The sequence below is a fragment of the Priapulus caudatus genome, unplaced genomic scaffold, assembly GCF_000485595.1.
Source record: "Priapulus caudatus unplaced genomic scaffold, Priapulus_caudatus-5.0.1 Scaffold461, whole genome shotgun sequence".
Taxonomy (NCBI): domain Eukaryota; kingdom Metazoa; phylum Priapulida; class Priapulimorpha; order Priapulimorphida; family Priapulidae; genus Priapulus; species Priapulus caudatus.
In genome coordinates this window covers 127,071-139,659 of record NW_014577522.1, presented here as the reverse complement: position 1 = coordinate 139,659, position 12,589 = coordinate 127,071, and the positions used below count along the sequence as shown (strand labels likewise).

The following is a 12,589-nucleotide window of genomic DNA, read 5'->3' as shown; positions in this document are numbered from 1 at the left end:
TTTATTTAAATGCGATAACCAGAGAATATTTGATGAAAATGCTAGGTGGGAACGACACTATTTATGCATATTTTTAAGCGCGCACAAACACTAAACTAGACATGAGTGTAGTGCCAACAAAAACGGAAACGACAGGTTTGTGTTCGTGCGTGACATATCTAGATATAATTATTTCAATCAAATTATTAGACGCATTTATAATTTCCCTTGACGACAACGTCTAGATATAGTAGACAAGTATGTAGATCTATGCAGTATACAGACATGTTCATAGTATTATCGTACCCGTAATTGTGCTGATCAATACACCAACTTCGAAATGTTCATTTTTCAAAGGATCCCTTTAGGTTTAGCTACATCGTTTCTGTCATTCCATATTGGAATTCCATTCATTCTTCTCTGGATAATTGTAGAATTGAAGCCTTTTCTACTGCAATTTGTAGTGTTGCTCTGTCTATTTGATAAACTGTGTCTCTCTCCGTCTTAATTCGATATAGTCCCTTAGATTTCGAAGTCTAATTATTATGGGGTTATGAAGTAACAAGTTTATTCTTGGCAGATGCTGGGCAGTGCGATTTCGTGCTCATAGAGCATTCCGAATGCCTCCGTAACGTGGAAGCCTCGGTACAGGCCGAGCTAGCGCTCTTCCGCCGCGAGATGGAGACTATGCAGGAGAAACTTCGCCTGGTAAACACCCATCCCCCCACCCCTTCAACCCCTCTGCCGTATCCGCGTCAAGTGTACATTATTTTACAGTTCCGTTAGTTAAATGTTGATACGTGTATTTATTTTCTACAGTGCATCCACCACTATGCTGGCTCCGCTAATCCTCTCCCGCTGGGCTCTCTCCTCTTTTGCTCTCTCGCTCTCTCTCTCTCTCTCTCTCTCTCTCTCTCTCTCTCTCTCTCTCTCTCTCTCTCTTTCTCCCGCTGGGCTCTCTCCTCTTTCGCTCTCTCTCTCTCTCTCTCTCTCTCTCTCTCTCTCTCTCTCTCTCTCTCTCTCTCTCTCTCTCTCGCTCTCTCGCTCTCTCTCATTCGCTTTAATTCCATTCTCCGTGGCATCTCTACTCTCTTCATGTCTCTCTCACTCTACGTCACTCTCATTCCCATCATTTCTCTGCCATCCCGCGTTTCAGGCTAGGAGAAGCGTGCGACAACACGATCAATACGCGCGGGTGTCTTCCAGCTTTGCAACCACCGTACTTCCGGCTTTTGCCGCTTTCATGGTCTGTTTCATATCCGACTCTCTCGAATGGCATTCCACAGCTAAGGCGAGTAAAATGTTTTTATTTCCAAATCATACATACATGCATATTGAACATACACTCGTTTAAATCACAGTAAATAGATAATGCAGCGTATAGAACGGTTGATGTTTAGTTACGCATTCCAAATTATACATAATATGCATTATACATTACGAAAATGATACCTATACGAAAAATCATTGCCTCCTTGAGTCCTTTTCGTCGCACTTCGTTCGTGGAATTTTGATGTTTCAAACTACTTTATAACAATCGAGAACGTTCCATTTATGGAAATATGTTTGGAGTAAATCCTTGCTTGGCGCACACGGCTGTAAATGGGCAGTAGTTTGGGAGAGAGATGTACGGTTATACATACACGCATAACACGCGCGCGCGCCCGCACACATTAGAAAGAATGCACATACGCACTCGCGCATGGACGCGCACGCACTAAATCATATGGAAACACAGACGTTTACGCGCACACGCTTATGCATGTACACACACACGCGCGCGCGCGCACGCACACGCACACACACGCACGCACGCGCTCGCGCACGCACGCACGCACGCACGCGCGCGCACACACACACACACACACACACACACACACACACACACACACACACAATGCTGCAGTGACAATTTACTCGTAATACACTTTTTTTTTACATATTCGCGTTTACACAATTTACTCGTAACACGCTTATAAATTATTTCTCCCAATAGATGGCGTAACGATGTCATATTTGACAGTGCTATAGCTAGAGGTACATCTCTGTTGCGCTCACATTTGATAAAGAAAAATGTCGATAGATATACGATTTCCGCTATTAATTTTCCTACTTTTTGTTCTTCCAGGAAGCTTCGGATGTAATCGTTAGTCTCCTGGTTGGACTTTCCGTGTGTGTTGGCTTGCCAAATTATGTTTTCGCCATATTTGAAATGCAGTTTCTTCTCAGCGGTGAAAATATCGATGTCACCAACACCAGGGAACCGCAGGTCGTGATCCCACCAGTAGAGATAGCAGATAGAACCCCGGAGCTGAGTCATGGCAGTGGTATATATTATATATAATATCAAGAGATAATAATATCAGCTTATATATCCTATGTTCCTGTTTATTAATATCAAGAGTAAGTAACAGCGATGCTGCTATGCGTTTAATTAAGTGTGTGCATATAGGTGGATCGTGCGTGCGTGCACGCTAAATTTGCAAGCACTCATGTTTATCTTTATGAGATTATTCCTTATTTCCCGCCCACTACACATGTACGTAAAGATCAGATCAGATCCAGATTAGAGACCGGATACCAGAGAAGCGTCGCGTGTGTGCACTCTTACGATACGATCGCAGCGTTTCACGAACGTGGAACTATATGTCACTACACGATCATCGTTATCGTCATTCTTTCGCTATCACCATTATGATTATGATCCCCCAAAAAATCTTTTTGTCACGCGCAGGTTCTACCGGAAACGTGTCGTCGTTGACGGCATGTGGCGCCACTGATACTTCTGATAATGACGAGAGTGATGCGAGAGTGGAAGCGGATCCTGCAGACGGTGGCCAGCCGCCCGAAGAGTAGTGTGACCATAAACTAAGATATTCTTGATCTATGGATTGACCTAGCAAATTTACATCACCACGACATATGTGGAACATATCAAACATCACCGAAGAGCACGAGCAATTATAATAAAATTTAGAGCATTGGATAGTCCTATTGAATTTGGCGCAGCATATTAAATTTGTTAAAGTAATAGAAAAAGTTCTTAAAATAAACGAGTTAAATGAAACCAAAAATTAAGGTCGTTTAATAATTATGCTCGACGCACTATACAAAATATCAGGAGCGTATAATGACAAACGTAATTGTCATAATGACAACGTATAATAATAACAGCGTATAATGACAACGTATTTGTCATTATACGCTCCTGAAAATATCAATGCATCGATGCGTAGCATACAGCCAGCCCAGTAATGAATGCACGGACAAGCGCGTAGCCAAGGGGGGGTCTGGGGGCCCTAGGACCCCCCCAATCAAAATCAAAATCCAAAAAAAATTCAAACATTAAAAAAAAAGTCGTAATAGAGCTGCAGAAGAAATAGTATTGTCAACAAAACAGCGTCTAAATTGATTTTAAAGCACTATTTTTACATTTAACTCAATAAAAAAATTTCAGACCACCAGACCCCCAGACCCCCTTGTTACTCGCTCGAGGACCCCCCCCCCCCAATCCAAATCCCTTGCTACGCCCTTGTGCACGGAAGCGGTAAAGTTAGTGACCATATATCTCCTTCAATTCCATAATTTCCATTATGAAAATGAACGTATGAATTAAGTGAACTTTCCGAACTCTCCGTAACGAACTCGCTACGTGGAATGTAACATTCATAGTCGTGATAATTACATCCTCAAAATAAAATGCGTCTTTTTGTTCATAGTTTACGTTTATAGTTTATGGCTTGTGTAACATCGAGGTAATGCACTAACATTTTAACGTGACAGTGTGTGTGCACATGTTTATAGCGTCATATTTTATTCAGATTAAGATTTTAATTTTCGTATCACATATAAATTTTTACCCAGTTTTTTTACCTGAAAAAATACGTAAAATATTGCTGCTCTATACTGTATACACATCAAGAGTAGATCTCCTATTATCTACTCTTGATACACATATCATATCGTAAATGTTAATAAACGGGCAAAAATACTGACGTGTCAGCTTGTCTTTACTCTAAGTGTTTTTTGTCACGTTAGCATGTTTCATCGAGAATCGTGAGCAGCGAAGCGTGACACGTGTGTAGACTTTCTCTGATATCGCACGTTTTCACCTTGGTTTTCACGTGCACGCTCACGCGATAACAACAGTGTGACTCATCGCGCGTTGCTGTGGCGTGATGCTGGACGCGGCGCGCTATTGTGATTGGCTGATCATAACACGCGTTTTCACCGCGCGCCACTAGAACGCGTGCATCGATTCCCTACCGCAAACAAATTCACTGTTTTCTCAAGACGCCAGATACGAGCACGAGCTACTACAAAACCAGCCGGTCTTTGCGTTTTATTCCAAAACGGCGCAGGTGAGCCATTCGACCGCTTACTACGAGGAGCATAAACACTGCGCTGGAAGTATATCCACGGGACATTTCTCAGAGATAAACAAGTAAGCGTGACATTATAGTTGTACATGTATTGATTTATTCTGTCTCCGTGCGTTCTTGCCGCGTTTTTATCAGTGGGGCAAACGTACGTTGGTGTTTTTTGAATCGCGGTTATTACTATTTCGTTAAAATATAATATATCACATGCTATACCTTATAATATTAAGCTACAAACTTGTCTCTACCTAAATGAAGGCAGGCGTTCACACCCAAATTATTCATATTCATTATAAATATTCCTAGGGTCTTAACTGCCCGCGTGCGGTGCACTATAGCCTAGGCTAGCTAGTCGTATGCCATAATATTATAGATTATTAGATATTATCAGGAGTAGATAATAGAAGACGTCTATTATCTACTCCTGACATCCTACTCCTGACTCCTGATATTATGTACACTTATACTACTGTAAGGTGTATACCGTCACCTATGAGTCGAAGCCATTCTACGGGATTCTACAGGATTCACATACGTCATACCTACAGGCTTCGACCCAGGATTCACGGCAAGCCAGGCAAGGCCACGGCTGCCAGCGTATATAAGGACCGCCTGGGATAGACTGTGTAAGGATCAACCCTTACATTTCGACTGCGCCAAAATGTAAGGGTTGATCCTTACACGGTCGGTTCTCCTGGTCGTCTGGTAGAATGAAGCACTCCGAGTCGATCCCAGGCGGTCCTTATATACGCTGGCAGCCGTGAATCCCGGGTCAAAGCCTGTATGTGAATCCTGTAGAATCCCGTAGAATGGCTTCGACTCGTAGGTGACGATATAGACACCTTACACTACTACTAGGTTCGAAATGACTGCGTCCCTGTTTATACATTCATACGGTTACAACAGAATTGAGTATATATATATAGAGATACATTTCAGCTAAATGTATAGTATGCATTTTCTGTAATGTAGGCCTATATATAGGCTATACAGTGTTGTTTTGGGTTAATAATGTAATTTTATGTTTGCAGCACTAAATTTTCACTCGGCTGGAAAGTATTGATTTGTGTATGTTCGTATAAACAGTATTGTACAAACAGTATCTCTGTTTGTAAAAGGTTTTTATGTTGCACTAGCGTGATACCCGGCGTTGCCCAGTGAAATCAGTGAACATCATCCATCCATGCATGCATCAATCCATCCCATCCCATCCCATCCTAGCTCTAGTACTATATAGCCCACGTTCATTAACTGCCTAATCCCATCCCATCGCACCGCATCCCATCCCATCTCATCGCATCGCATATGCCATGCCTAGATACAATAATGTAACACAAACACAGGATAGGGTTACAACGTGAGCCTATCCTTTTGTGTGGAGGAACCCCTGGTGCTTTGCTGGTGCGTTTTCAGAGACTATAACTTCCAATTAAACTGGGTTTATTCTCAACACGAACCTTTCTCCGCTATCCTGGAACTTACTATGTATCACAATACTCTGTATTAAACTAATATAACGTGTTATAAAAATTCGAAGCGACGAGCGGCGATTCTTCTAGCGCCATTTCTGTTGACCTGTGACGTACGCATTCCCAATGCGTATAGCGTTCGGCTAACTTCGACTCCAAGATCGAATGTATCATTGGATGCCTGCTGTCAGTCGTGACGTCATGACGAAGTTAGCCGAACGCTATGCGTATTGGGAATGTGTACGTCACAGGTCAACAGAAATGGCGCTGGAAGAATCGCCGCTCGTCGCTTCGAATTTTTGTAACACGTTATATTAGTTTAATACAGAGTATTTTGATACATAGTAAGTTCCAGGATAGCGGAGAAAGGTTCGTGTTGAGAATAAACCCAGTTTGGAAGTTATAGTCTCTGAAAACGCACCAGCAAACCGCCCTGAGTGATTCACTCAGGGGTTCCTCCACAAAAAAGGATAAGCTCGCGTTGTAACCCTATCCTGTGTTTGGGTTACATTATTGTATCTAATGCCATGCCATCCCATCCCATCCCATCCCATCACATGCCATCCCATCCCAAACAGTAAAAAATAATAAGAAATCAAAAGATAAGACATTAAAAATAATTAATAAATTAAAAATATAATAACCAAATAAATTAAAAAATTTAAAATAATACATACTAAAGAGGTAGGTAAAGGGAAAAAAGGAAAAAAGGGGAAAATAAGTTTCCCCGCTGGGAGTCGAACCCGGAATCCCGGTGTAGGAGACGGATGTTCTAGCGATTATGCCACTGCACCGTTAAGGATACTCTCCACGTTGTGCACGGGTATTGCTCTAGTGAAGATTAAACGTTCATTGTGCGAATGAATCCGAATCAATCACTTGTTTTTTATTTATAAGAGGAGAATATCTCTATGCCTCAAAGCCAAAAAAAGTGTGAAATTTCCAGCACTAATTATGTTACCACAAAAATTTTGCCCAATTTTATGTAAAAAGGTATTTAAATATTTCTCATCTACCAGAAAGAGTGAGGATACAAAATTTTTGCCACATGTTAAGCACAATATGGACCAAAATAGGAGCGTCAGGATTTTCTTTAATTTTACATATTTACTGAGAAAACTTCGGAAAAAACTGCTTAAAATCAAGTTGTGTGTTAAAAATGGAAAATTTAGCAAATAAAGAGGCATAACTAATATAAAGTACGGCACTTAATGACAATCCCTGACCGCTTTTTTACCACAAAATGTTACCATTAAAAACGAGTGTAAATTAATTAATCCGAGTTGTAATCACAGAGAAATATCCATTTATACATCCGGCTACTATGTCAGAAATCGAAACGGAGAAATGAGGTTTTCTTATTTTTCACAATGATGACCGCCTGTCGTGCAAAATGGGTGAACGGTATATGATATATCTATTGTGAGTACTTACTCGCGACATATCCATGACTAACTGAACACCACTAAATTGGTAAAATGTTCCATGCACCTTGAGAAATACTGAGAAATTACGAGGTTACCATCGCAGAACGCGCGAACTGCGCTCATCCTGACGTCACAATATCAACAAACGCGCGCCTTGTACCGGCCGCACTACAGTAACTGAGTAAGGTGTGTTGCGAGGTGCTAGAACTATTTTGGGCGTGGGATACTTGTTGGATTACTAGCAGATGAACATGAATGAATGTTCATGAATACATGTAATGACAGCTGTATAGCAGGGTTGCCCGGGTAAATCAGTGGCGTTACTCAGTTGGTGACCGCATGGTTGAAAGGAAAATACCCCAAAAAATCAAACTATATCTATCTATCCATGCATCCATCTATCCATCGCATTCCATGCCATGCCATCCCATCCCATCCCATCGCACCACGTACATCCCATCCCATCGCACCACGTACATCCGCATCCATCCGCATGCCATCCCATCCATCGAATGCCATATCTCATCGCATCCCAGGCCATGCCATGCCATCCCATCCCATCCCATCGCACCACGTACATCCCATCCCATCCCATGCCATCCCATCCAGAATGCCATATTCATCGCATCCCAGCCATGCCATGCCATCCCATCCCATCCCATCGCCACCGCAATCCCATCCTATCCCATGCCATCTCATCCATCCCATCGCATGCCTCATCCCATCCCATCCACCATCCCATCCAAACAATAAAAAATAATAAGAAACAAAAGATAAAAGTCATTAAAATATAAAAAGTCTAAAATTATAAATAATAAAATGAATTATATAGAAAATATAATAATATTGATATGTAACCTACATAGTCTCGTGAAGGTGTTCCCGGTCAGTTTGCCGCTATTCATTATCACTAACCATAGTTTATTCTGGATATTTACCAAGACGTTTAAATGGCTAAAAAAAATTAAAATTTTGAAATTAACGGTGAATACGGCAGAAGTACGTACTAAACTAACAGTCCAAAAGTAAAGAAACAAAGCATTTCCCCAGGTGGGATTTGAACCCAGAATCAATGGTTTAGGAGTCCGATGCTTTATCCATTCGGCTACTGTGCCGTTATGGTTATATACACCATGGATTCAGACATACGTGATGTATAATGTTAATCTGTATGCCATCTATTGATGAATAGAATTTTTATAAATTTTTAACTTTTTAACTTTTTTGAATATTCTGAAAATATATTTAGTTTTCCTCTAGGCTGCGGAGTTCTCTAGTTATTCGCGAACACACACATTCCGCTGAACAACTTTAGATATGCGCAAACACACAAATTCGGCTGAACAACTTTATATATATAGATACTGGCTGTATATTCTAGACGCACATGTATATATCTATTATGCACGTGTATGTACGCGTGCATGCATGTGCGCCTTTGTGATGGGATCGCGTGTGTGCGCATTGGGTACGTGTTTATTGTACATGCACGTACTGTGACAAAAAAGATATCAGGTAGCCATGAAAAGTGAAAGTGAAGAGATTATAGTGCCACTGTGTAAACAGTGATTTGGTTGTTTGAATAACCAATATAGATACACAGTATTATATACCCCTATATACATAAAGGCTGAGGTGGGCCGGCCGGCGCATGATATTCATACACGATTTATATGATATGAGGATGTCACGACAGATAAGATTGGGCTATTAGTATTAGTCTAAATATATGACCTGCAAGTGTTGTATTTATCTCATAACGTAGAAAATAGCATGTAAACAGTAAAGTTACTGATTGGCAATGATATATTTGCAACATAGGGGTTGCTGCGCTCATTTAAGTTTCATGTTCAGCACACAGACATTGATCGTGACGTGCTATTTTGGCACGTGCATATATATCCCATCAAGAGCGTATAAAGAAGGATACGCTGATCCCACGCTTGCTGATACGCTTGATCCCATGTAAATATACTTCTCCCACTGCTATACCCCAGTAGCTGCAAAGCTGTGTTTTGGAGCTCCATTGAGTGATCTTCATTTTTAATTTGTGACAGTCATTGGCTGCATGCATGGCCATTCAGCTGTTTGCAATATAATAAGGAAAAGGAAATGGCGATGTAGCATATACGTATAGCCATTGGGTCGAAACCTAAATGCTCTGAGTAATCAGGGGCGTGTACAGGATTTGTACCAGGGGGAGCAGGGTTCTCCACGCTTTTTCATTATAGCATGGGGGTGCTGCTTTTACGGTCCTATAGTTGCAAATCGCCGAAGGCGGTTTGCGTGCTAGGGGGGTCCGGGGGCATGCCCCCCCGGAAAATGTTTGCATGGCGGCTATGATATTTAGAGTGGCGGGTGCATTTTAGGATGGTGGGGCTCGGCGATAGCTGATAGATGATTAGTCCCTAGGGAGGTCTAACTGTAAGCCAAACCTGCGAGCACGCGAAGGGGGGATGTCTGGGGCCCTCCCCCAAATTTTTTTTGAAATTAGACCCTCAGATGCGTTTTCTGCGCGAGCAGGGTGTGGTCCGGACCCCATGGACCCTCCCCCTGTACACGCCCCTGGTAATTAGTTGAAATTTCCAAATGTATCTCTAAACTTTCAAGAAATAGCAGCAATGCTGTGGCAAGTAAATTTCTTACTTGTCTTAGATTTGAATTCTTACATTTGAAGATCTTTTAATAAGAAAACAGCGTCATGTTAAACTTGGTTTCTACACATTTTTTAGATTTAAACGGATATATGCCAGGGTTTCTTAATTATTCTGAGGGAAAATTAGACAAAGGAGTTATATAATAGCCAGTTTTGGGAAAAAACACACATGATGGATTCAAATACAGGATATACTGTATAGGTATATATAGATACAGGATATACTTATCAGTAAATACAGGAACATTTTCACAACGGCGATGTAAAATTTGACAATGGTGGTGCGCCACTGTGCCTCCTATGTATAAGAAATCCTGATAAGCTGTACACGATTCATCGAAATATGAAAACACCTTGCATAATTCCTGTATGCATGCCCACAGTCACTGAATACCCGCAGTACGTGTTTGTTTGATAACATGCATACTCGATTTTAATTGCTCGTAAACATGATTTAAAATGAAACTGCTGATAATTCCATGCAATAATTATGCAGAGATTCACGGAAGCTGGTCATACGTCTGAAACAAAATGCCAGCATACTCGATCCTGGAACCCATTAGCTCCATTGCTCATGATGGGCTCCATGGAAACACGCCAGTCGTGACGATACCAGCAGATGCCACGCTCGACCAGGATCATGTTGAGGTAATCGTGCATAGCATTGTCATCATAAAATCTTTTATGAAAATGAAATAGTTAAAATAATAACTAAAAAAATTTCACTTCCAGTATTTAATTTTAAATCAGCATTGCATTAAATTATAATTATTTAGTCATTGACAAAATTTTAGCTATCAAAATGTAGATTCTGTGCTTCACAATCCATCATTTAGACTTTTCTTCGGTTACAAAGTGAACCGTTCTTGTTTTTGCCATTGAATCAGAGAGCCGACGACGTCATTGTTGCCGGCATTTCCTGTCGTCTGCCAGAGGCGGATAGCATGGCGGAGTTCAGACACAACCTGTTTGCTGGAGTTGACATGAGTACTGACGACGGCCGGAGATGGGAGGCAGGTGAGCTGGCTGCTGCTGCAGCATGTAGCGCGGGTTCACTGACAGGGTATGATACACGCAGCTTGATGAATTGAGAGCATTTAATGACGGCGAGTAAATCTGGATGACGGTGTAAATTGTTTAGGTTTGTACGGATTGCCGAGACGGAGTGCAAAACTGAAAGACATTAGCAAGTTTGATGCGGCCTTCTTTGGGATTAGTCCAAAGCAAGCAGAACGAATGGATCCACAAATCAGAATTCTGCTGGAAGTTACTTATGAGGCTATCGTTGATGCAGGTATTGATTGTTTTGATACATTTTGTTATTGTTTTTATTTACGCTTGCACTAAATACATATCGCCTGCTACCTTCATGAAACTTGCCTGCCTCAGATTGTTTCCATATTCTCTCTATATAATACAGTCAACTCGCCAAAATTCTGAACGCCCTCAAAACCGATTCTCGTGTTAATTGGACGATGTTTGAAGTCGCAACACCAACAGAGACATGTAAGACATGCCTGGAATAGGCCTTCTATAAACTGTGAACTTCATAGAAAATTGAACCAGTTGGTATTGGAAAAGTTGACTGTTTGTGGAAGCACATCTATGCCTTACTGTTTGCATGCATCGATCAAGCATTCTCTAATTTATGTAGAAAGGTCATCGATTACTTCCATACAAGGTCGATCACTTCCTTGGCTACGCTGCACACTTGCTCACATCTCTGACGTTGCAGGTTACAACCCGCAGGATCTGAGGGGCAGCAGGACGGGTGTGTTCGTGGGCGTGTCAGGGAGCGAAGCCTGTGATGCATGGAGCTTGGATCCGGAGACTGTGTCAGGTTACACGATGACTGGTTGCCAGAGGGCGATGGTGTCAAACAGACTCTCCTTCTATTTTGACTTCAAAGGTAGGAAACAGTTCTGATTAAGCGACTGCTCACTTCTGTATGATATAGGTTCTGTAGATAGTGTTTAATCACTGTTGTCATCGTATTTGTAAATTTTGCCTCACAGGTGAACAGCTGTATCCAGGGTTGAAACTGGCCCCCTAAGCTCCATGTTTGTTATTAATGTGTTGTTACGAAAGATTTCTTTTAAATGACTATTTAATGTAGGCAGTATGAGAGATGTGTAAACACGTTGTGTGACAGAGTGTATGGTGTCCGTGCATTGCTTCTACAGGTCCTAGTTATTCGATCGACACTGCATGCTCCTCCAGTCTGTACGCCGTGGACAATGCTGTAGCTGCTATTAGAAGCGGCCAGTGTGACTCTGCTATAGTCGGTGGAGTCAACCTGAACCTGAAGCCACAGACTGCACTCCAGTTTCATAGGTTGGGAATGCTGTCACCAGAGGGCATGTGCAAGTCATTTGATGCAGCCGGTGAGTGGTGCTGTTGATGTAGCTGTTGATGTAGCTGTTGATGGTGTTGTTGATGGTGCTGTTGATGGTGCTGTTGATGGTGCTGTTGATGGTGCTGTTGATGTAGCTGTTGATGGTGCTGTTGATGTAGCTGTTGATGGTGCTGTTGATGGTGCTGTTGATGGTGCTGTTGATGTAGCTGTTGATGGTGCTGTTGATGTAGCTGTTGATGTAGCTGTTGATGGTGCTGTTGATGTAGCTGTTGATGTAGCTGTTGATGGAGCTGTTGATGGTGCTGTTGATGGTGCTGTTGATG

At 41.8% G+C, this 12,589-nt stretch overlaps 1 protein-coding gene across 1 annotated transcript in view; it reads left to right on the top strand.

Moving 5' to 3' along the window:
• The first annotated feature begins 4,304 nt into the window (after positions 1 to 4,304).
• The window catches only part of LOC106810666 (fatty acid synthase-like), a 36,899-nt gene continuing 28,614 nt past the window's right edge, over positions 4,305 to 12,589 (top strand). Inside the window, exons 1-6 of the mRNA XM_014814098.1 lie at positions 4,305 to 4,423; positions 10,407 to 10,558; positions 10,798 to 10,927; positions 11,052 to 11,204; positions 11,646 to 11,819; positions 12,094 to 12,294. Of these exons, the coding sequence (XP_014669584.1) occupies positions 10,442 to 10,558; positions 10,798 to 10,927; positions 11,052 to 11,204; positions 11,646 to 11,819; positions 12,094 to 12,294 (775 nt within the window). The 5' untranslated portion in view covers positions 4,305 to 4,423; positions 10,407 to 10,441. The remainder of the gene's footprint in view (positions 4,424 to 10,406; positions 10,559 to 10,797; positions 10,928 to 11,051; positions 11,205 to 11,645; positions 11,820 to 12,093; positions 12,295 to 12,589) is intronic.